Here is a 22,494-nt window from a genome sequence, read left to right as displayed (position 1 = left end):
ACCTACCAAATCTGAACTAAGAGCCCTTCTGACCTCCTCAGATCATCTGGTTCTTCATCTCCAGGAACTTTAGTAATGATCAGAGTTCTACCTTCATGCTGTGAATATTTCCACAGTTCCAGGTCCTTGAAGTCCACAGAGGTGGGTCCAGATTTATCACTTTTAATGGACTTTTTCCATCATTTCTGAGCCTCAGAACTTCATCAGTCCAGCAGATAGAACCATGGTATTATAGGAGGAAAACACATCTGAGTTCTGATGAAAACTGAAACCAAATTACTACAAAAAGACGCAAAATAACTTCACGCCAAAAAAATTACAAAAACTTAAAAAATCACCACCAAAAAATTTGTTAAATCCCCACTGAAATACATAAATACTACAAAAACTAAGTGAAATAACATAAAGTATAAATACAGTATAAATACTGCATAAATACAGTATAAAATGCATAAATAATGTATAAATAATGTATAAATACTGTATAAACACTATACTGCAGAAATATTGTCTGAATACTGCACAAATACTATACAAATGCTGTATCAATATTGCATAATTACTCTCCTAACATTGTATAAATACTATATTGCATGAAGGGTGTATAAATGCTGTGTAAATACTGCATAAATACTACACTATACTGCCAAATACCGTATAAATTCTACATAAATACTGTACAAATATAGTATAAATACTATACTGCACAAAACTGGATAAATACTGCATAAACACTGTACAAATACCAGATAAATATTGTATATATACTGTATAAATACTGCATAAATAGTGTATAAATACAACCATATACACACATCCTACATGTCCAAACTTTGTTTCTTTTTTTTAGATGATTCTTTCAGTATTTTCATCCTCATTTGCCATCAGTAGATAAATAAAGCATCACTTCAGCTCTTGTTTCTGTTCATTTTCCTGCTAATTGTCTAGTTTAAACCTCCACCAGGTGAACGTTTACAGTCGGAGCTGCACCTTCAGCACCTTTAAGTGGTCGTGTTGCTCAGAAAAACCAAACAGAAGCTCTGTTCCTGAATCTGCGGTTGCATAATCACCGACTGATTCATCCTGTGGGACCTAAAAACATGCAGCCATCGCCATGACGACAGATGGCCTGTGCATGAACGCTGTTCTGTGAATATCTGTCGAGGTGTGAGCGCTGTGTGGCTGTGAATTCTCCCAGAACAGTCCTCTGACGGTGCTGCACTTTGTTTTGTACCTTGCGTGAGCAGCTGCAGGGTTCGGACTTCTTCCCGGACTCGGAGCTGCAGGACCTGCTGCAGGATGTGCTGCCTCTGGCCCTCCTGCATGATGCCCATCCTCTCCAGCTTCCTGTCCGTCAGCCTCATCAGGGCCCGACCTGGACGGAGCACAGAGCACAACTCAGCTTTACTTTGCTGTTTATTCACTTTTTAGGATTAACAGTGAAGACATTTCTCTATGATTTTAACTGATATGATCTGTAATTGAACGAAGCAGAGAAAACCTGTAAAAAAAAAATCCTGATTAGAAGTTATTTTCGTTCAAATAATAGAAAATGCCTATAAAATAACAAGCTTTTACAGATTATCATGCCATAAAAAACCTGCAACTGCCATTCAAAATACAGATTTTTAATGTTTACATTATTTACAGTTTTTACAAGTAAATAAATGAATAAAATGTAAATAAAATATTTCCAGAATTTCAAAAAACTTTATTCTTTTATTTATTGTTTTCACACAGACTATAAGACCACAAAACTCCCTGCTGCAACTAGCATTTATAATCCAGATGAACTCCTGAATCTCTTTGAGTGAAACAAACAATGAAGCAAACAAACGGAGTCTCTCGTCGTTCTCTGGCCGTCAGTCAGTCTGAAAACTTCCAATTAAGGCCCAGAAAGAGCAGCAGATTGTTGTTTGCATAGAAATCAGAAGTAAAAATATCCCCAGACTCCTCTCAGCTCCGTCCTCAATTGTGACTCGTTGTGTAAAATCAATAATTTAATCATCCAGTCAGTTCGTATACGAAGGTTTAGCTGCGTGCTGGAATTATTAACGTCTGCTGATGATGACTAATTACTGGGTGAGCTCTAATAGTTTCTCCTGATTGGCTGATGGAGGTCAGATGACACTGTAAATAACACTTAAAGTAATTTAACTGTAACTGATTTTGAACAACTTATTGTCATTTTGCAGGATTTTTAATAATAATAAATAACTGGTTTCACAGTCAAATGACACATTTACAGTAAAATTAAACAGGATAAATCTGCAAACCCATCAAACATGGATCAGGTATAAATACCATCAGTTTACAGACAGTTGCTGTTATTTGAACAAAAACGTTGTACAATCAGGATCTTATGACTGCCTTTTTATACAGATTTTCCCTATTTGGTTCACTTGGAGATAACACCAGGTGATACCACAGACAAACCTATTAACTGTAAATCCTAAAAAAGAATAAATACTAAAAAATAATTAAATAATAAAAGGTCAAAACTGTAAATAATGTCCACATCAAAAATCTGTATTTTGCAGGTTTAAAATAAAATAAATAAATATTGTTATTTCACAGATATTTGCTGTTATTTGAATTTTAACAAAGTACACTCAAGAGTGAAAAATGGCAAAGAATTTTTTCAGTTGTTGTAAAAGATCTCCCCTAAATTGCAAAAAAAATATCTTTTAAAATAAGGAAGGATAAAAACATAAATTTACCTGTGAACTGTACAAAATCTCAAATACTGTATAATAAGTGTTTTTATTGATGGTAATTTAAGGTTTTACAGCGATTGTGAAATTCTAATGTTTTGTACTGGATGGATGGATGGATGGATGGATTTGTCATTATTTGGAAGAAAAAGTGCAATAATGATTGAAAAATGGTAAATATTAGTATTATTTTACAGATTTTTTTGCAAAATTATTGATAAATGCAGAAAAAAGCATGAATTTGCATGTTGACTGGAGTGAAAAACAATAAAAGTCATGATAAAACTATAAATAATCTTAATTATCAATTACTCGTTTGTCTTTAATTCATGTCTAACCATAAAATGAGACAGATCTGCTGCCAGAAACTGGTTAAAATATCAATATTTGCTGCAATTTTCATGGTTTTTGAACTTCAAATTGTACTGCTGTTTCTTCATACTGTTTTCTGGTTCTTGCTGCAAATTTTCAGTGTCTTTTGCAGAATTTCTGCCTCACTCTTGTCCCTCTTTGTCCTCGTTTTATCTTCTCTCTGTGACTCTATTTGCATCAACATCTCCTAAACATGCGGCTTCATTAGAGTCTCTTAAAACCGCCTTTAAAGTCTCCAGCTTGTTTGGACAATCTATTGGAGATATTTGGAGCCTGCAGAGCTTCATCATGCAGCAGCTGGGGAACCGAAGGACCCTTAAGTGTTGTCAGTCCAATTCATCCGCCTTAACAACGGAAGCGGAGGTAAAACACCGAACACAGTGAAGACGCAAAGTGGACGTTCGACAAGCAGCGAGGAGCTGAGAGGAGTCGTAGAATATTAAAGGAGAGAACACAAAGATTAGTGAGGCGGAAACAGAATCAATCGGAGGGCGGAAAGTTGGAAAGAAGAGGCAGACGTACGAAATGACAGGAGACAAAGCAACGAGGAGTCCTGCTGGTACCAGTCTATAAATATTGACCAACCATCACTTGGCACCTGATCCTGGAACCAAAGATAGATCGGCATGGCAACAGAGGTTCATGTCTCTCCAGTCACGTCTCAAATAACCGCAAGAGATAAAACAAAGGAATCCATAAGAACAGCATCTCTGCTCATCTTCAGCTTCATTTATTCCGTAAATAATATGGAAGATGGCAAAAAATCTGACAGTGAGGTCGCCAGAAAAAATGTGGCAGAATATAGAATCATTCAAAAATGAAAAACTGTGAAAATAACAACAAATATATTAATTTTTAGTCAATTTAAATACAATTACTCTCTAAAACTACATTTACCCTCTAACGCTACATTTACTCATTAACACTACATTTACCCTCTAACGCTACATTTACCCTCTAATGCTACATTTACCCTCTCACGCTGCATTTACCCTCTCACGCTGCATTTACCCTCTAATGCTGCATTTACCCTCTCACGCTACATTTACCCTCTAGTACTACATTTACCCTCTAGTACTACATTTACCCTCTAGTACTACATTTACCCTCCAACACTACATTTATCCTCTAGTGCTACATTTACCCTCTCACGCTACATTTACCCTCTCACGCTACATTTACCCTCTCACGCTGCATTTACCCTCTCACGCTGCATTTACCCTCTAATGCTGCATTTACCCTCTCACGCTGCATTTACCCTCTAATGCTGCATTTACCCTCTCACGCTACATTTACCCTCTAGTACTACATTTACCCTCCAACACTACATTTATCCTCTAGTGCTACATTTACCCTCTCACGCTGCATTTACCCTCTCACGCTACATTTACCCTCTAATGCTGCATTTACCCTCTCACACTGCATTTACCCTCTCACGCTGCATTTACCCTCTAATGCTACATTTACCCTCTCACGCTGCATTTACCCTCTCACGCTACATTTACCCTCTCACGCTGCATTTACCCTCTCACGCTACATTTACCCTCTCACGCTGCATTTACCCTCTCACGCTGCATTTACCCTCTAATGCTGCATTTACCCTCTCACGCTACATTTACCCTCTAGTACTACATTTACCCTCCAACACTACATTTACCCTCTCACGCTACATTTACCCTCTCACGCTACATTTACCCTCTCACGCTGCATTTACCCTCTCACGCTACATTTACCCTCTCACGCTACATTTACCCTCTCACGCTGCATTTACCCTCTCACGCTGCATTTACCCTCTCACGCTGCATTTACCCTCTCACGCTGCATTTACCCTCTCACGCTGCATTTACCCTCTAATGCTACATTTACCCTCTCACGCTGCATTTACCCTCTCACGCTACATTTACCCTCTCACGCTGCATTTACCCTCTCACGCTGCATTTACCCTCTCACGCTGCATTTACCCTCTAATGCTACATTTACCCTCTCACGCTGCATTTACCCTCTCACGCTGCATTTACCCTCTCACGCTGCATTTACCCTCTCACGCTGCATTTACCCTCCAACGCTACATTTACCCTCCAACGCCACATTTACCCTCCAACGCCACATTTACCCTCTAACACTACATTTACCCTCTAATACTACATTTACCCTCTAACACCACATTTACCCTCTAACACTACATTTACCCTCTAATACTACATTTACCCTCTAACACTACATTTACCCTCTAATACTACATTTACCCTCTAACACCACATTTACCCTCCAACGCCACATTTACCCTCCAACGCCACATTTACCCTCCAACGCCACATTTACCCTCCAACACTACATTTACCCTCTAATACTACATTTACCCTCTAACACCACATTTAGACAGAATTCTGCTGGATCTTTTCGACAAGGTTCTACCTACAGAACAGTAAGGAACAGACTGGAGGCAGAAATGTAGTTTCTGATTGGGAGTTTGCTTCTGAAAACGGTTTCATCCTCTTTGTAAAACCGGAATCTTATCCAGAGTATGCAGTAAAAAAGGTTTGTAAAATTCAGTTGGGCTTTAAAAGCACCATATATGCAATTCTATTACAATTAAATGATGCTCAGAACGCTGGTGGATCCTTAAAAGAGTCCCTGAACACAACATTAGGGTTTGTGGAAGTTTGCAGTTGCTGATAATTAAAAGCAGGGAGCGTGAATGTTTAATTCAGCAGCTCCACCGCTGAGGTTTGACTCGAAGAGGCCGGTTCTGGTCTAAAAAGGCAGGTGGACGCCGCAGCGCTACGAGAAGCTCGGAGAACAAAGCGCCGGCTCTGGGCTCCGATGCCAAGACGCCACTCCTTCCGGTCGGCGTGGAGCAGAACCTGAACGCCGTCCAAGCCTTTCACTCTGCCTCCCTGCAGCTCTGAGTCACCGGCTTCCACAATCCCACCGAGGCTCAGCCGGGAATGCTTCATACCACAATTAATACGCTGTGCAGTGTAGCATGGCCACGAGCTGAGGAGGAGGGGGAGGAGGAGGAGGCTGGTCAAGAAGAAATAAATGAGCTGAAAGCAGGAGAAGCTTCGAGAGAAAAGTTGAACGTCTGGAAAAAACGAGCGGTAAAAAAGACGATACGATGCTGCTGTTGGTAACACATCACGATGACGGCAGAAAATCAATAAATCTTCACCCAAAAATATGTTTTAGACTCTCACAAGGTCCAGCCGAGTCTCTGTTCTTCAAACAGAACATTTAAACCATCAGCCAAGAGGATGATTAGCATTATTAGTTGATGAGTTTAAAGGCCCTACAGTGTCAATTATGGTCTGTATTTACCTGAAAATTTTACATAAATTTGATTAAAACACGACAAAAATGATCTAACTATACCATATATTAAGGCTGAAACCCTGCAGTTATTAATTATGAAGGTTAATGACAGAGATTAATGTAACTAACTTAAATGATGAATTTAACATTACTACTAAAAATAGAAATTAACCAAGATACTACAGTGTTGTCTTTATGGTGGGAATTTACCAGAAAAAAATTACATATTTAGGATTAAAATGCTGCAAAAATTCTATAAAACACATGATTATTATATATATTAATGCTGAGACCTACAGCATTAATGTAGTTTAGCCTAATTAAACTAAATATAAGGATAAGAGCCTACAGTGTTATTTATATTCTGTATTTGCCTGAAAATTTTACATAAATTTGATTAAAACATGAAAAAAATGAGAATGATGTGTGGAATATCATGATGGATGGATGGATGAATACAACGATGGATGGATGGGATGGATGGATGGATGGATAGAACGATGGATGGAGGGATGGATGGATGATAGAACAATGGATGGATGCATGGATGGATGGATGGATAGAACAATGGATGGAGGGAGGGATGGATGGATGGATGGATGAATAGAACAATGAACGGATAGATGGATGGGATGGATTGAACGATGGATGGAGGGATGGATGGATGGGATGGATGGATAGATAGAACAATGGATGGATGGATGGATGGGATGGATGGATGGATAGAACAATGGATGGATGGATGATGGATGGATGGGATGGATGATAGAACAATGGATGGATGGATGGATGGATGGATGATAGAACAATGGATGGATGGATGGATGGATAGAACAATGGATGGATGATGGGATGGATGGATGAATAGAACAATGGATGGATGATGGAATGGATGGATGGATGATTGGATGGATGGATGATAGAACAATGGATGGAGGGATGATGGAGGGATGGATGGATGGATGGATGATAGAACGATGGATGGATGGATGGATGATAGAACGATGGATGGAGGGATGGATGGATGATAGAACAATGGATGGATGCATGGATGGATGGATGGATGGATAGAACAATGGATGGAGGGAGGGATGGATGGATGGATGGATGAATAGAACAATGAACGGATAGATGGATGGGATGGATTGAACGATGGATGGAGGGATGGATGGATGGGATGGATGGATAGATAGAACAATGGATGGATGGATGGATGGGATGGATGGATGGATAGAACAATGGATGGATGGATGATGGATGGATGGGATGGATGATAGAACAATGGATGGATGGATGGATGGATGGATGGATGATAGAACAATGGATGGATGGATGGATGGATAGAACAATGGATGGATGATGGGATGGATGGATGAATAGAACAATGGATGGATGATGGAATGGATGGATGGATGATTGGATGGATGGATGATAGAACAATGGATGGAGGGATGATGGAGGGATGGATGGATGGATGGATGATAGAACGATGGATGGATGGATGGATGATAGAACGATGGATGGAGGGATGGATGGATGATAGAACAATGGATGGATGCATGGATGGATGGATGGATGGATAGAACAATGGATGGAGGGAGGGATGGATGGATGGATGGATGAATAGAACAATGAACGGATAGATGGATGGGATGGATTGAACGATGGATGGAGGGATGGATGGATGGATGGGATGGATGGATAGATAGAACAATGGATGGATGGATGGATGGGATGGATGGATGGATAGAACAATGGATGGATGGATGATGGATGGATGGGATGGATGATAGAACAATGGATGGATGGATGGATGGATGGATAGAACAATGGATGGATGGATGGATGGATAGAACAATGGATGGATGATGGGATGGATGGATGAATAGAACAATGGATGGATGATGGAATGGATGGATGGATGATTGGATGGATGGATGATAGAACAATGGATGGAGGGATGATGGAGGGATGGATGGATGGATGATAGAACGATGGATGGATGGATGGATGATAGAACGATGGATGGATGGATGGATGGATGGATAGAACAATGGATGGATGGATGATGATAGAACAATGGATGGATGGATGGATGGACATTACAGAAAATAATGAATGCAAAGGGTTCTTTTTAGACACATTTATGGCTAACAAAGCAATTTAGATGACAAATCATTATTTCAAGCTTAGATTTGATAAAACAAGTTAACATGAATAGTAAACCCATTAGCATTTTTTTTTTTAATTCAGAGGGTAAACACTGCCTGCAGTTCAACCTAAAAGTTCCTGAATTTTTGTCATGTCACTTTTAGTGGCAGTTGAGCCATTAATGATTCCACAGTTGTGACAAGGAGCCCAGATTTTAGTGCTTTTTACAGAATGTGGTTTGAGGGAACAGTTTTTTGGCGTCTAGAACAAAGGTTTGGTTTTCCGGCAGAACACCACACCATGGATGAACAGTTCAAAGACTGCTGGAGAGTTGAAAACTAGACAACTCTCTCCGTTTGTGCAGTTTCTGTTGGGATTTATTTAGTCATTTCTGGCCGTCTTTCAAAGATAACACACTTCTCCGACCTGGCAGCAGGTTTCTGGATTCACTGAACGACGTTAACTCTGATTCCACTGCTGCTGAAGTCATGTTTGTGTTTATTACACGGATTTACTCCATGATGAATCGGGACTCGGACCAAGATCCTCCATCTGGACACAAACTGGGGACGAGTCGACCCTGACTCTGGGTTTTATGGCTTCATTTCGGCCAGCAGAGTCAAAGTCATCTTAGTTCAGGTTCCACATTCAGCCCAATTTGATCTCCAGTGATCAGTGAAATCAGAATAACCTGTAAATAACCACAACTCCTAATGGTTCCTTTGTTTTACTGCAAAAATGTTCACATTTAAGGAATTATCTTTTTACAAAACATGATGAACAACCTGAAATGTATGAAGAAAAATGAATTCAATTTTAACAACATTATGCCTCAGTTTATCATTTAAACATGAAAACTTCAGATCAAAGATAAAAAAAACAAAAACAAGACAAAATATTACAAAAATGAGACGCAAAATGACAAAAGATAAAAGACGACATGAACCAAAACAAAAAAAAGAGAAAAAAATTTGACAAAAGCAAGAAACAAAATGACAAAAATACAACACAAGCAAGACAAAAAAAACAAACCAACAAAAGCAATGCTCAAAAGCATGAATAAAGTGAAACACAAAATAACAAAAATATGACAAAAAACACACAAGTGAGACAAAAAGGAAACACGAAATGACAAAAATATGAGACAAACAAAAGTCTGACAAAACAAGACAAAATGCTACAAATATGAGACACAAAATGACACGAAACTAAACAGAGACAAAAAAATCACAAAGCAACAAAAATGGACAAACGACAAAAGCTAGACAAAAAATGACAAGACAAAAAATGTCAAAAATGAGAAAGAGACAAAGAAACTACGAATAAAGCAAAACACACAAATATAAAAATAAGAGAAAAAACACAAGCAAGACAAAAATGAAACACATAATGACACGAAACAAAACAAAGACGCAAAAATTAGACAAAAAAGTTAAAGCAAAAAAAATGGACAAATGACAAAAGATAGACAAAAACGACAAAGAGACAAAGAAACTACGAATAAAGCAAAACACAAAAATCTAAAAATAAGACAAAAAACACAAGCGAGACAAAAAATACATAATGACAAAAAATGAGAAACAAAACAACAAAAACGTGAGACAAACGACTAAAGTCAGACAAAAAACCGGAAAAAAAACACGACAAATATTACAAAATGAGCCACAAAATGACAAACTGAGAAAAAATAACAAAAACATGAGAAAAATGACAAAAGTACATAAATGACGAGACAAAAAATGACAAAACCAAGAAACAAAATGACAAAAAAATAGACAAGCAACACAAGCGAGACAAAAAAAACACAAAACGACAAAAACAAGAAACAAAACAACAAAAGTCAGACAAAAACAAGACAAAATATTACAAAAATGAGACAAAATGACAAAAGAACAAAGAACAATCTAGTTTTTTACATTTACAGTATTTTACATTACGATCAAAAAAACTTGTCATTGTCTAGAAATTATTTTAAATTTATCGTTCTTTTTAAAAAGCTTTTTGCAGATAATGTCTTCTGTCATTTTTACTCTTCAGAAAGTCGGGCCGGTTTTGGGCCGTGAGCCACATGTTTGACAGCCCTGGTTTCCATGGTTTCCTGCTGTAGAGGTGATGTTTGAACTGAAACTTCCCTGACTTGTCCTCATCTCCCCGTTCGGCCTCTAATCTTTCTTTTCGGATTGAGGTGAATCTTTTCCTCCTCCACCGTTACCTGCAGCTCTCACTAGGCTCTGATTTCTGTCCTCCATGTTTATTCATCAGAGTTTTACTGCTGCTTTACGTTTACTGCGTGCTGCTGGATGTGTTTTTACGACGCTCTGCACAAACGATGAAGGGAATTAGATTGATGAGCAGCAGCAGCGGTGCCGGGCTGAAGCAGATTCATCTGAGCTCCGGTCTGGACGAGCCGAGCGGCGCTTTGATGAATGGGAGCTTAAAATGCATCTGGACACAAACACAGAGATCCTGAGGGAGCCCACATCAGTCTGCAGCTGGAGGAAAGCTCCATGCTAATTATGGCGGCACAAAGGCTGCAAATTAACACCAAAAACCAGTGAATCCTCTCCTCAGGTAAAAGCTCCGGTTCTGCTGCCAGCACACACCGAGTCCTCTAAGATGAAGTCACCAAGCTGCATCTGGAGAGATTCTCCCTGAAACCTGCTCTGAACCCAATAACAGGGGATGCAAGTGTTGAGCTGAGGGTCTGTTTATCGCTTCAGATGCAACAGGATGCAGAATAAAAGCAGGATGACGAGGCTGGCGTGGAACGCTGGATTCAATCCTTTACGAGACTTTTCGGCTGAACTGCAGGCAGTGTTTCAAAAGAGAGGAGGCCAGTAGAGAAACTAAATAAAAATAATCAGATATCTACAGTAATCAGAGACATCTTTTTCCTCCATTGTGGACAAAGAATTAATGTAAGGTGTCAGATTGTTCAAGAACCATCGAGAAAAGGGGAAAAAAAAATCAGGTGATTCTCTATTTTTACAGTTTCTGGATCTTAAATGGAGTCAATTTGGAGATTTTGTAAAAACAACAAGACTTTGAAACCCTCTGGTGGCTTTATCTGACTTTATTTTAATTTGACCTTCATTTAACCAGGTTAAAAAATAAATCTGAGAACCATTTTTCTTCCTCAAACATGATCTGCCCAAGATGTCATGGTAGAAATAAATCCATCAAAATACATAAAACATACTCAGAAACTGTACACAGAACAGGAACACACAAAATAAAAATCTATAAGGTATTGAAGTTGCAGCTAATCTGAATATGCAGAGAATTGTGATGAAAAATCCTGATTTTAAAATCAGATTTCTTTGAGTTTCCCAACAAAACAGCAGATGAGTAGTTCAAAGACCATCGGGAAAATCAAAAAAATCAGACCATTCTCTCTGCTTTTACAGTTTGTAGCTGATAAAAGATGTAAAGCAACAAAAAAATTAGACAAATGACACAAGTGAGATGAAAAAAGACACAAAACAACAAATAAAGAAAAAACAAAATAACAAAAATAAAAGAAAAACAACAGCGAGACAAAAAGGAAATACGAAATGACAAAAGTAAGAAACAAAACAACAAAAACATGAGACAAACGACAAACAGACAAAAAAGACAAAAAAAGACAAAATATTACAAAAATGAGACAAAGTATTACAAAAATGAGACACAATGACAAAAAATTAGACAAACGACATGTGAGAAAAAAGATACAAAACAACAAATAAAGCAAAACAACTAAATAAAAATAAGAGAAAACAACAGCGAGACATAAAGGAAATATGAAATGACAAAAGCAAGAAACAAAATGACAAAAACATGAGACAAACGACAAAAATCAGACAAAAATAATAATAAAAAAAACGACAAAAAAATAGACAAATGATACAAATCAAAACAAAAAAAAGAAAAAGTGTGTGTGGAGCAGCAGCCTCTCAGGTGAAGTCAGATTAAACCAGCAGAGGGTTTAAAAGTCTGGCTGTCTTAAAAAAAAAATCTACAAATTGACACCATTTCTCAGCCAGAAACTGTAAAAACAGAGACTCATCTGATTGTTTTTACTTTGACCATGGTCCTTGAACTACTCATCTGTGACGCCTTACATCAGGAAACTCAACCAACTCTGAGCTTCAGATGAGGATATTTCATCAAAATCATTTGGTTCTAGATGTTCTGTTTCATAAATCGCTTCAATACCTGCAACAAGAGTCATTTTTATGTATGTATTTTATGTTCTAGGTTTAGTTTTTTAATAGGTTTGTGTATTTTGATGGATTTATTGTTGGCCGGGTCATGTTTGAGAAAGAAAAGTTGTTCTTAGACTGTTTTATTTGGTCAAATGAAGGTTAAATTTAAAAAATAAAATAAAATTTAAAAAGTCAGATTAAACCATCTGAGGGTTTAAAAGTCAAGTTGTTTTTACACAATCTCCAAATTGACTCCATTTATCAGCCAGAAACTGTAAAAATGCAGAGAATCGTCTGATTCTTGGATTGTCCTGATGGTCCTTGAACTACTCGTCTGCGGTTATGTTGGGAAACTCGACCAAATCTGACTTTGAAATCAGAATATTTAATAAAAATCTATTTATTCTACCTGACCTAATAAAATTTTGCCAAAAATACACCATTTCCTCAAATCGATTTTGTAAAAACCCAAAAAATTTTAACGTCTGGGCAAAACGTAGAAGCTGTTTGTAACTCAGCTGTGACCTACAGTCCTGTTACAAACATTCAGAGACTTTTTGACTGAACTGCAGGAAGTTTCTCAACACATCGGTGAGGAGACAAGAAACTCATTCAAAATGCAAACAGACATCTACACCTTGCATGGCCACATTTTTGCTGGTGCATCTTTATTCACATGCAACAGGACAGAGAATCAAAGTGTTTGTGTTGGATCGTCCTTCAGTGTGACGCGTCGAGGCTTTAAGTCCTTAAACTAGAAACTGACTGATTGTTGGAGCGAACGGACGCTGTGATGCTAACAGCAGCCGGTTCTAACCTGAGGAGACACCAGGTCCAGTCTGTGAGGAACAAAGTCCAGCCGCAGACGCCGGTAATAAGCTGAACCGTGCTGATTCACCTCCACTGATCTATTTCAGTCTGCTGATCATTAAACAGCCGCTAACGACCCTCAGCTCGCCGGGGCTTCAAGGTTTCATAACCAGCTGTGGCTCTGATGCCGTTATGGAGCCTAAAGTTCTGAAGGTGAAGCAGAACAAACAGACTTCAGACGTCTTCAGGTTTAACCCTTTAAAGCAGAGGAGCCAAAGTCATTCTAGTCCAGGGGTCAAATTCAGACCAACAACAGACATTTCTTACTTACAGATCAGAATGGATTTATAAAGGCATAAAACATTTAGTCATCTGGAACTGAATGACATTGTATCGTACTTTATGATCAAATTGACAAAACTCAGGCAAAAAAAAAGACAAAAAGCAATAACAACAAGTACTATAAAAACGAGACACAAAACAACAAAAATGATACACAAAACAAAGCAAAAAACAAAAATAGGACAAAAAACACAAAGGAGACAAAAAGGAAACACTAAACAACAACGACGAGAAATAAAATGACAAAAGCATGAGACAAATGACAAAAATAATAATAACTGGTATAAATAATAAGAGAAAAAATAACAGGACAAAATATTACAAAAATGAGACAAAATGACAAAATCGAGACACAAAACGGCAAAAGTGAGAAACAAAATGACACGAAACAAAAAAGAAACAATTAGACAAAAAAGTTCAAAAGCAACAATATGAGACAAAAGACATAAGCGAGACAAAAAGAGACAAAATGACAAAATAAGAAACAAAACAAAAAATAAACAGCAAAAGTAAGGAAGAAAAGACACAAAACGACAAAAATGAGACAAAACAATGAAAAAAGTAAAACACAAAATGACAAAAATAGGACAAAAAACAAGAAAGACAAGAAGGAAACACAAAACGACAAAAATCCGACAAAAAAGAACAAAAACAAGACAAAATATTACAAGAGACACAAAATGACAAAGAATGAGACAAACGACAGAAAATCAAACAAAAAAGACAAAAAAAACCCCAAAAAGTTACAAAGTGACAAAAAAATCAGAAAAAAACCACAAACGCAAGAAACAAAACAAAAAATAGACAAACAGCAAAATCAAGGAAGAAAAGACACAAAACGACAAAAACGAGACACAAAACAATGAAAAAGTAAAACACAAAATGACAAAAATAGGAGAAAAACAAGCAAGACAAGAAGGAAACACAAAACGACAAAAATCCGACAAAAAAGAATAAAAACAAGACAAAATACTAGAAAAACGAGACACAAAATGACAAAGAATGAGAAAAACGACAGAAAATCAAACAAAAAAAGACAAAAAATTAACAAAAAAGTTACAAAATGACAAAAAAAAAAATCACAAAAGCGAGAAACAAAACAAACAACACCAGTGTTTTTCCAGTTTACAGTCTGCAGTTAACGTCTTTGTAATTTTTACTATTTATAAAGTCGTCCCGTGAGCCGGATTGGACCCTCTGGAGGGCCGGATTGGACACTCTGGAGGGCCGGATTGGACCCTCTGGAGGGCCGGTTTGGTCCGTGGGCCGCATGTTTGACACCCCTGCTGTAATGGAAGCTCTGAACTCACTTTGAAGAGGTTCTACTGGTTCAGCATCATCTTCAGCTGGACTATAAAAAACCTGCAGTTCTTTAACGTCTTTGAGGCCAAAACATCGACGACATGCTTCAAAAAACAGCTGCAACTTCAATACCTACAACTGTTCATGTATTCCCACCCTCAAGCCCCAGAAAAGATGTTTTTTTCAGGTTTTCATCTGCACTTATCGGCACATTCTGACTCTAAAAGCAGCTGAATCTCAGGTCAAATCAGAGGAAACCACTGGAGGCTTTAAAAGTCTTCTCGTCTTTACAAACATCTCCAAACTGACTCCATTTTTGCGCCACAAACCATAAAAACAGAGAGAATCGTCTCATTTTATTAGATTTTCCCAACAGTCCTTGAACATCAAAATTGATCCTCCTGCAGGAAGCTTTGAAAACTTTCAAATTAAAACTGTAAAAGGAGAGAATCGTGTGATTTTCTCACTTTTCCAGCAGTCCTTGAACTAGTCGTGCGGTTACATCTGGAAACTCGACCAAATTTGAGCTTTAAATTGTGATATTTTGTCAAAAACTATTCATTAGGGTCCGAGCACCGAGGGTGCGAAGGACAGGCGGTGCCAGGGCACCGACTGTCCAAGGCACCAGCGGTGCCAAGGACCCTATTGAAACCCTAGGGTTTATTATTATTATTATTATTATTATTTTTTTTCTCCCGTAAAGTAAATTGGCTTTTTGGCGGCCTTATCATACTCCAAAACGCGTGAAATTTGGCATGCACATCAGGACTGGCGAAAAATTTGATATTTTATGGGAGTTGCGCATGTGCGTGGCAAAATGGCTCTATAGCGCCACCTGTAAAGTTGAAAAAGTAGTCATTAGGCCAACTGCCACAATGTTTCATGTACAGCTACAATATTTGGTGGGCATATGCAGAACATCTGGACACACCAAAAAGTCAATTACAGCCACGCCCTAAACCCAACAGGAAGTCGGCCATCTTCAATTTGCTGTAAATTTTTCAAACTTAATCGCTCCTCGGGAAATGACTTGCCTTTTTGGCGGCCTTATCATGAACCAAAACGCGTGAAATTTGGCGTGCACATCAGGACTGGCGAAAAATTTGATATTTTATGGGAGTTGCGCATATGTGTGAAAAAATGGCTCTATAGCGCCACCTGCAAAATTGAAACAGTGGTCATTAGGCCAACTTCCACAATGTTTTATTTACAGCTACAATATTTGGTGGGCATATGCACCACATCAGGACACACCAAAAAGTCAATCACAGCCACACCCTAAACCCAACAGGAAGTCGGCCATCTTGAATTTGCTGTACATTTGTCAAAATTTATAGCTCCTAGTGGATAAGTCTGAGAGAACTGAAATTTGGCCAGTACATGCACCAGACCTTTCTGATGAAAAGTTATCAAAAACTCAACCAGAAGCCAAAAGGTGTGGCCATGGCGGAGCCTCAAACAACTGATCCTTCGCCATGAAACAGGAAGTGGTGTCTAATTCTTCTCAACATGCTCCAATCTGCCTGAAACTTTACATGTATGATGACAGTCCTGTCCTGATGTCATCCACATAGGGATATTCATTGACAGTCATAGCGCCACCTTGTGGTTTCAGGAAATAGACATCTTTTACACTTTCATGCCCTATTGTTACCCGGTTGATCATATTCACTTCAAATGCAGTGACAACAGCCTAAACACATTGATGATGCATCCCAGTGAAAATGGTGACTTGTCATCAAAGGGCGTGTCTGTGGCGGCCAAACCAATTTCGATGTTTCGCCATGAAAATTTAACGATTCGTATCTCAGCTGAACAACATCCTATCTGCCTCAGACTTCACATGCTGGATACCAGGTCCAGTCTGAACACATCCACACTCATAAATTTTGAAAAAGTCATAGCGCCACCTGTTGGTAATAGTAAGTTTAAGGCCTTATATTTTCAGGTACAATGGCCCCAAACTTGGTGATATCATGCTGGAAATTGGTCAGTCGAGTCTTCACCTCTTGACAATCACACACTGTGAAGGGTGTGACATTTCATGCAACGCTGTTGCCGTAGCAACCAAATATCGCCATGAAAAACAAAACCCTTTCTGACAGGTTAGGAATACTCCAATGCTCACAAAAATTACCACACACATCACCATTGACCCAAGGAACAACACTGTATGCATCTCGGCACTGCACATGCTATAGCGCCCCCTACAGTATTTTTAACAAACAGCCCCCCCAGCACGTTTCACCTATATCCATGAAATTTGGGAGGCTTATAGAGCACATCAGGACGCACAAAAAAGCCTCTTGGAGCCATGTCCTAAACCCAACAGGAAGTCGGCCATCTTGGATTAATTGTGAGATTTTTGATGATTTTTCTCATTTTTGAGAGTTAATACCTCCTAGGGGATAATTCCAGGAGACCTGAAATTTTGTCAGTCCACACAGCAGGACTTGGTGATGAAAAGTTATCAAAAGTTTAACCAGAAGCCAAATGGCGTGGCCATGGCGACCATCAGCGTTTTGATGCTTCGCCATGAAACATCAACTGCTGTATAACTCTCCTCTGCATGCTCCAATTTGCCTCAAACTTTCCATGTGTGATCACAATCCAATCCTGATCACATCTACAGGCCAACAGACACTCTCAGTCGCAGCGCCACCTGATGGAGGGACAGTAAATGCTGTATAACTGGCCTCTACATGATCAAATCAGCCTGAAACTTTTCATGAGTGATCAGAGTCCAACCCTCATCACATCCACTGTGTGAAATACACTCTGAGTTACAGCGCCACCTGGTGGATGGACAGGAAATGCTCTATAACTGCTCTGAACATGCTACAGTCTGGCTGAAATTTTAAATGTATGATTGGACTCTGGTCCAGATGTGATTCAGAGGCCGACATACACTCTCAGTCACAGCGCCACCTGGTGGACGTGCGTGGATTCACGACCAGCATGGATGCGAGGACCCGTCCATCGCTGCTTGCAGCTTTAATTCTACATGTTTTTTGTTTTTTTTTAAAAATCCAAAACGCATCATTTGCTCTTCATAAATTCTGCAAAAAACACTAAAATCTCAACCTCTTGGTGCTACTGAGAAGACTAAAACCTACAGCCATGTGGAAAAACTTCAGACATTTTCAGCTGAACTGCAGGCAGTGTTTCCACACAGCAGAGAGGAGATAAGAGCAAATAAACCAGATTAGAATGTAAACGGTTGAATATCTATAGCATGTAGAGCTATCATGTTATTTTCTAGTGTTGGAAAAGTTCCTCTCTTTCCGAGTTCTCCCTTTTCATCCGTTTCCATGGAGCTGCAGGACTTTAAATTGAGAATCTCAGTTCAGAGGTTTAAACACAACAACAGACAAATAAAAGCAAATTACAAAAGCAATTAAAACAAATAAGTCAATTAAAAGCAACAAACAATGAAATAATGGATTCAGATCACCGTACGATAAATTACTGGGATGTTCTGTGGATTTTAATTGGGATTTAAAAACTTTGCAGCAGTCTGTCGTGTAGAACGAAAGGAGAGGATAAATATCTTCAATTATCAGAGAAACAACGAGGTGAAGCTCCGCAGATCAGGAGAGAACGTCCAGGTTAAGGAGTTTAACTCTGTGTTTTTATAACAGATTGTTCCCGCTGATTAATAGTTTTCTATGCTGCATTGTTATTTTCCTTTATTATCGCTGTTTGTGCTCTTTAAAAGGCACAAGGACACGGAGCACAAAGGCTTCATTGTCAGGAATAAATAACAGTTGTGTCGGTTATTGTGAGGAATTTATATCCAGAAATGTATTTGTCATGTTTGGCGCATTCAAACCTGTGTTTGGTGAATGTTTTGTACATTTAAAAGACTTTATACAAACTCAAATGTTTTCTACATACAGCAGAACCCGTCAGCATCTGCATTTTTAGTATTTTAGGTGTTTTCTACTCATTGAAGAGTCTTTGTGTTTCTGCATAGAGGATAATCCTGTTTAATGGGGTTATTTTCAGCATTAATCTGTGCATCGTCTACACTCATGTTCCTGTCAAGTACAAGTAATTTCTTCATATTGTTCAGTTACACATCAGTATTCCACCTCAGATTTGACATAAATAGGACATGTGGGCAAGGAACCCTGACCAGCTATGTTCTGTGAAGCAACGCTGCTAAAGGCGTTCAATCAAATGTTATCCAGAAATATTACCATTCTCTCTAGGGAGCGAAAGTATTTAGTATCGTTTTCAAAGTTTCTGAGTTTGTGTTATTTTAAGCAGTTTTCCGACGATAAAAGTCGACTTGCATGCGACATTTCAGTCATTTTCAAGTCAACACAAGACATCCCATGCTAGAGACAAACAGCTCAGTGAGGACTTGACATTTTAAACGCCAGAAAGGAAGGAAAAGGTCCAAAAACAGCCAAGCAGTTTCAGGCGCCAGTGGCAAAGTATCATCTGAAGTACTAAAAATTTCATACATAGTTGAAAACCTCAAAGGATGGAAGTCAGTAGTGTCAACTTGTCTGGCCAGAAAGATCCAGTGAGATGTTGAAACCAGTCCAAGGACCAAACCAAGGCTGTCCTGAAGGAACTGAGTGAAGCGGTATGACTTTATCGAGGCAGGTACTGCACCAGAATGGTCTCTATGGACCAGGAAAGACCCCCCCTGCTTTAACCAAAGCATGGAAAAGCTCCTCTGACTTTGGAAAGACGTACCTAGAGAATGACCAAAGCTTGTGGTCCTCTGTTCTGTGGTCAGATGAAACAAAAATGGAGCTTTTTGGGGAGAAAGACGTGGATTTCATCTGGTGAAAGAAGGGTGAAGCCTAAAAGCCAAAGAACATGGTCCCTAACGTGAAGCATGGAGGTGGAAGCATCATGCTGAGGGGCTGCTTTTCTGCAAACAGGGTTGAAGTGGAAGGCATTACGAGGAAAGAGCAGTAAGCAGGGAGTGCTTGACTTAGGTCAGAGTTCCATTCCTACAGATTGATGTAAGTCGATTTTCGCTGTAAGTCTGAACTCCAGAGAAAATGTAAACAGCCGTTACATGCTTCATGATATTGATCAGTTCCTCATAAAAGTCATGAATACCAACGACTTTCATGCATGTATGAATCATTTTACAAGAAGACAACAGAATATGTTGCACTGTTTTTACAATTTGATCTAATGATCCTGATGATCGTTGGTGGTTCACCCTGTTCTGAGCGTTTTATTAAATCTAGTTTCACTTCCATGGTGTGTTGCCCTTAAAGCTGCTGTCCGGAGTTTGAATCGCAGCGTCTCCCGAAACACTGTTGGTCCCTCCCTCTGATTTCGCCCCTTTATTTGTGCACGCGTGCAGTACATGAGAGAAGTGCCCGGAGTGCTGCAGCATCTCGCCTGTTTTGCTGTTTTCCACTCCTCTACATTTAGTACATTTAGTAAATAATAAAGGAATTACGTTAGAATTCTGTATTGAGTCTAACTTGTCCTAATACCAAAATAACATGAATCTGCTAGGACGAACGAGTAAAGTTTCAATATGTGATTACACTCGTGTATCCCTCTCGATGACGTTGTATATGTGTTCCATTGTTTATTTATTTCTATCTAGAGTTCAGAATTGCATGACTCCTCTGACGAACAGTATGTCCCAGACGCCCCAACATCTTCCTCCAGAGGTCGGGCATCTAAACGAAGCCGTCAGGCGGGCTATGGAGGCCGTGGTCGGGGAGCGACGCGAGCACCCCGAGCCAAAAAACGTCCTGCAGTCTCTTGGCCTGACAAGCCGTGGGATTGGTAACTTTTCTGGAAGCTGCTGATCCCTGATGCTCTCTCCTCCACAAGCAAAACAAATGTGTGCGCGGTTGCGTAGTGCGTAGCTCGCCCACCTCTGCATGGGCTTGCTTGCTGTGCGCGTAACCGTTGATTGACAGCATGACAAAGCTGAAGCTGGAACTTGATTGGTCGGCAGCGACCGGCGCTTTTTGGAATAACATGGGGGTCTATGAGAGGAGGGCGGAGCTCAGGAATAAATTTTCATATCGCGTTATACTAACTTTATATTATAGTATCGAACTAGACTAACACATTTAAGCTTTGTTAAAAAAATGATACATAAATTGAAAACAAACGGAAACTCCGGACAGCAGCTTTAAGGCAGAATGACCGATGTACTTTTATTTTGAAGAAGCCTTTATTTTGAAGTTGTCTGCTGATGGTGGTCCCTTCCTGTCTGGTATTTTGATGTTTAGTTTACATGTGTACGTCGTTTTCTGGATGCACGGCTCTCTATTCTGTAAACGCCACAGAGGTAATGTGATGTCATTAACTTCATTTTTGGACTTACTGGTGAAGTTAAGAGGTTATGTTTACATTTATTTATGTTGTTTTATTCCGTTTCTGTTGCAGTTTTCACTCTGTAATGTGTATCCAGAGCCGCAGTAAAGGAGTCAGGTTTGCTACTACTCACGATTCATGTTGGAAGCGCGAGTTCAACTAGGCGTATAGAGATGGCTTTCCTTTTCTTTGAAGAGCTGCCATCAGAAGAGTCTGACTTACCTTGAGAGCCATAATGAAGGTCAGAAAGGCAGTGAATGGAGCACAATCCAAGGTGGTGTACAACCAGAGAATGGAAACAAAGCCATCTTATCGCATTGCGTGAAGACGTATTCATCCGCTCTGCTCAACAACTAGTTCCACGTAACCAGTTTTGACGTAACAGAGAAACGCTGTAAGTCGAGGACGTCGTAAACCGAGGACCCCCGTATCAAGACTCTGGAAGAAAACCTGCAGCAGAGAAGCTGAACTTGCGGTAGAGTTGGACCTATCAGCAGGACAACGACCTGAAGCATACAGCCAAGATGGTGAAGAAATGGTTCCAGGACGATGATCTTTTATGAAGTCAGAGTCCTGATGTAAACCTCATGGAGAACCTGTGGATGGTGACAGCACGGAAACCCTCCAACCTCAAGGATCTTAAAACGTTTGCAAAGAAGGAATGGTCCAGAAGTCCTGCAGATACTTGCAAGAAGCCTGTGAGCAGCTAGAAAAACCATGTGGAGGCTGTGATAAAAAATAAAGGGTTGGCAATTGATTATTGAGAGTAATATTGGACAGTGTGATTTTTTTATATTCAACCCCTTTAAGGACATTTCTTTACACTTTCTATCTAAAATAAACTGGTTGTGGCTTCAGACTTTGGTGTGTGTCCTGTTTATATCAAGTCTGAGGTGAAATACTGTGTAAGTGAAAAAATTAAGACATTTCTTGTATTTGACAGCTTCAGTGTACAGCCCTTGTCAAAGGTTTTAGGACACTGTCATTCA

General features: G+C 39.2%; 1 protein-coding gene across 2 annotated transcripts in view; it reads right to left on the bottom strand.

The window, feature by feature from the left end:
• The window catches only part of samd12 (sterile alpha motif domain containing 12), a 197,828-nt gene that overhangs the window by 103,048 nt on the left and 72,286 nt on the right, over positions 1-22,494 (bottom strand). For both annotated transcript variants that reach the window (XM_051955482.1, XM_051955481.1), the window contains exon 4: positions 1,235-1,375. In XM_051955482.1, coding sequence (XP_051811442.1) covers positions 1,235-1,375 — 141 coding nt within the window. The remainder of the gene's footprint in view (positions 1-1,234; positions 1,376-22,494) is intronic.

The sequence above is a fragment of the Acanthochromis polyacanthus genome, chromosome 11, assembly GCF_021347895.1.
Source record: "Acanthochromis polyacanthus isolate Apoly-LR-REF ecotype Palm Island chromosome 11, KAUST_Apoly_ChrSc, whole genome shotgun sequence".
Classification (NCBI taxonomy): Eukaryota; Metazoa; Chordata; class Actinopteri; family Pomacentridae; genus Acanthochromis; species Acanthochromis polyacanthus.
The sequence above is the reverse complement of the archived record's forward strand: the minus strand, read 5'-3'. Positions and strand labels throughout refer to the sequence as shown.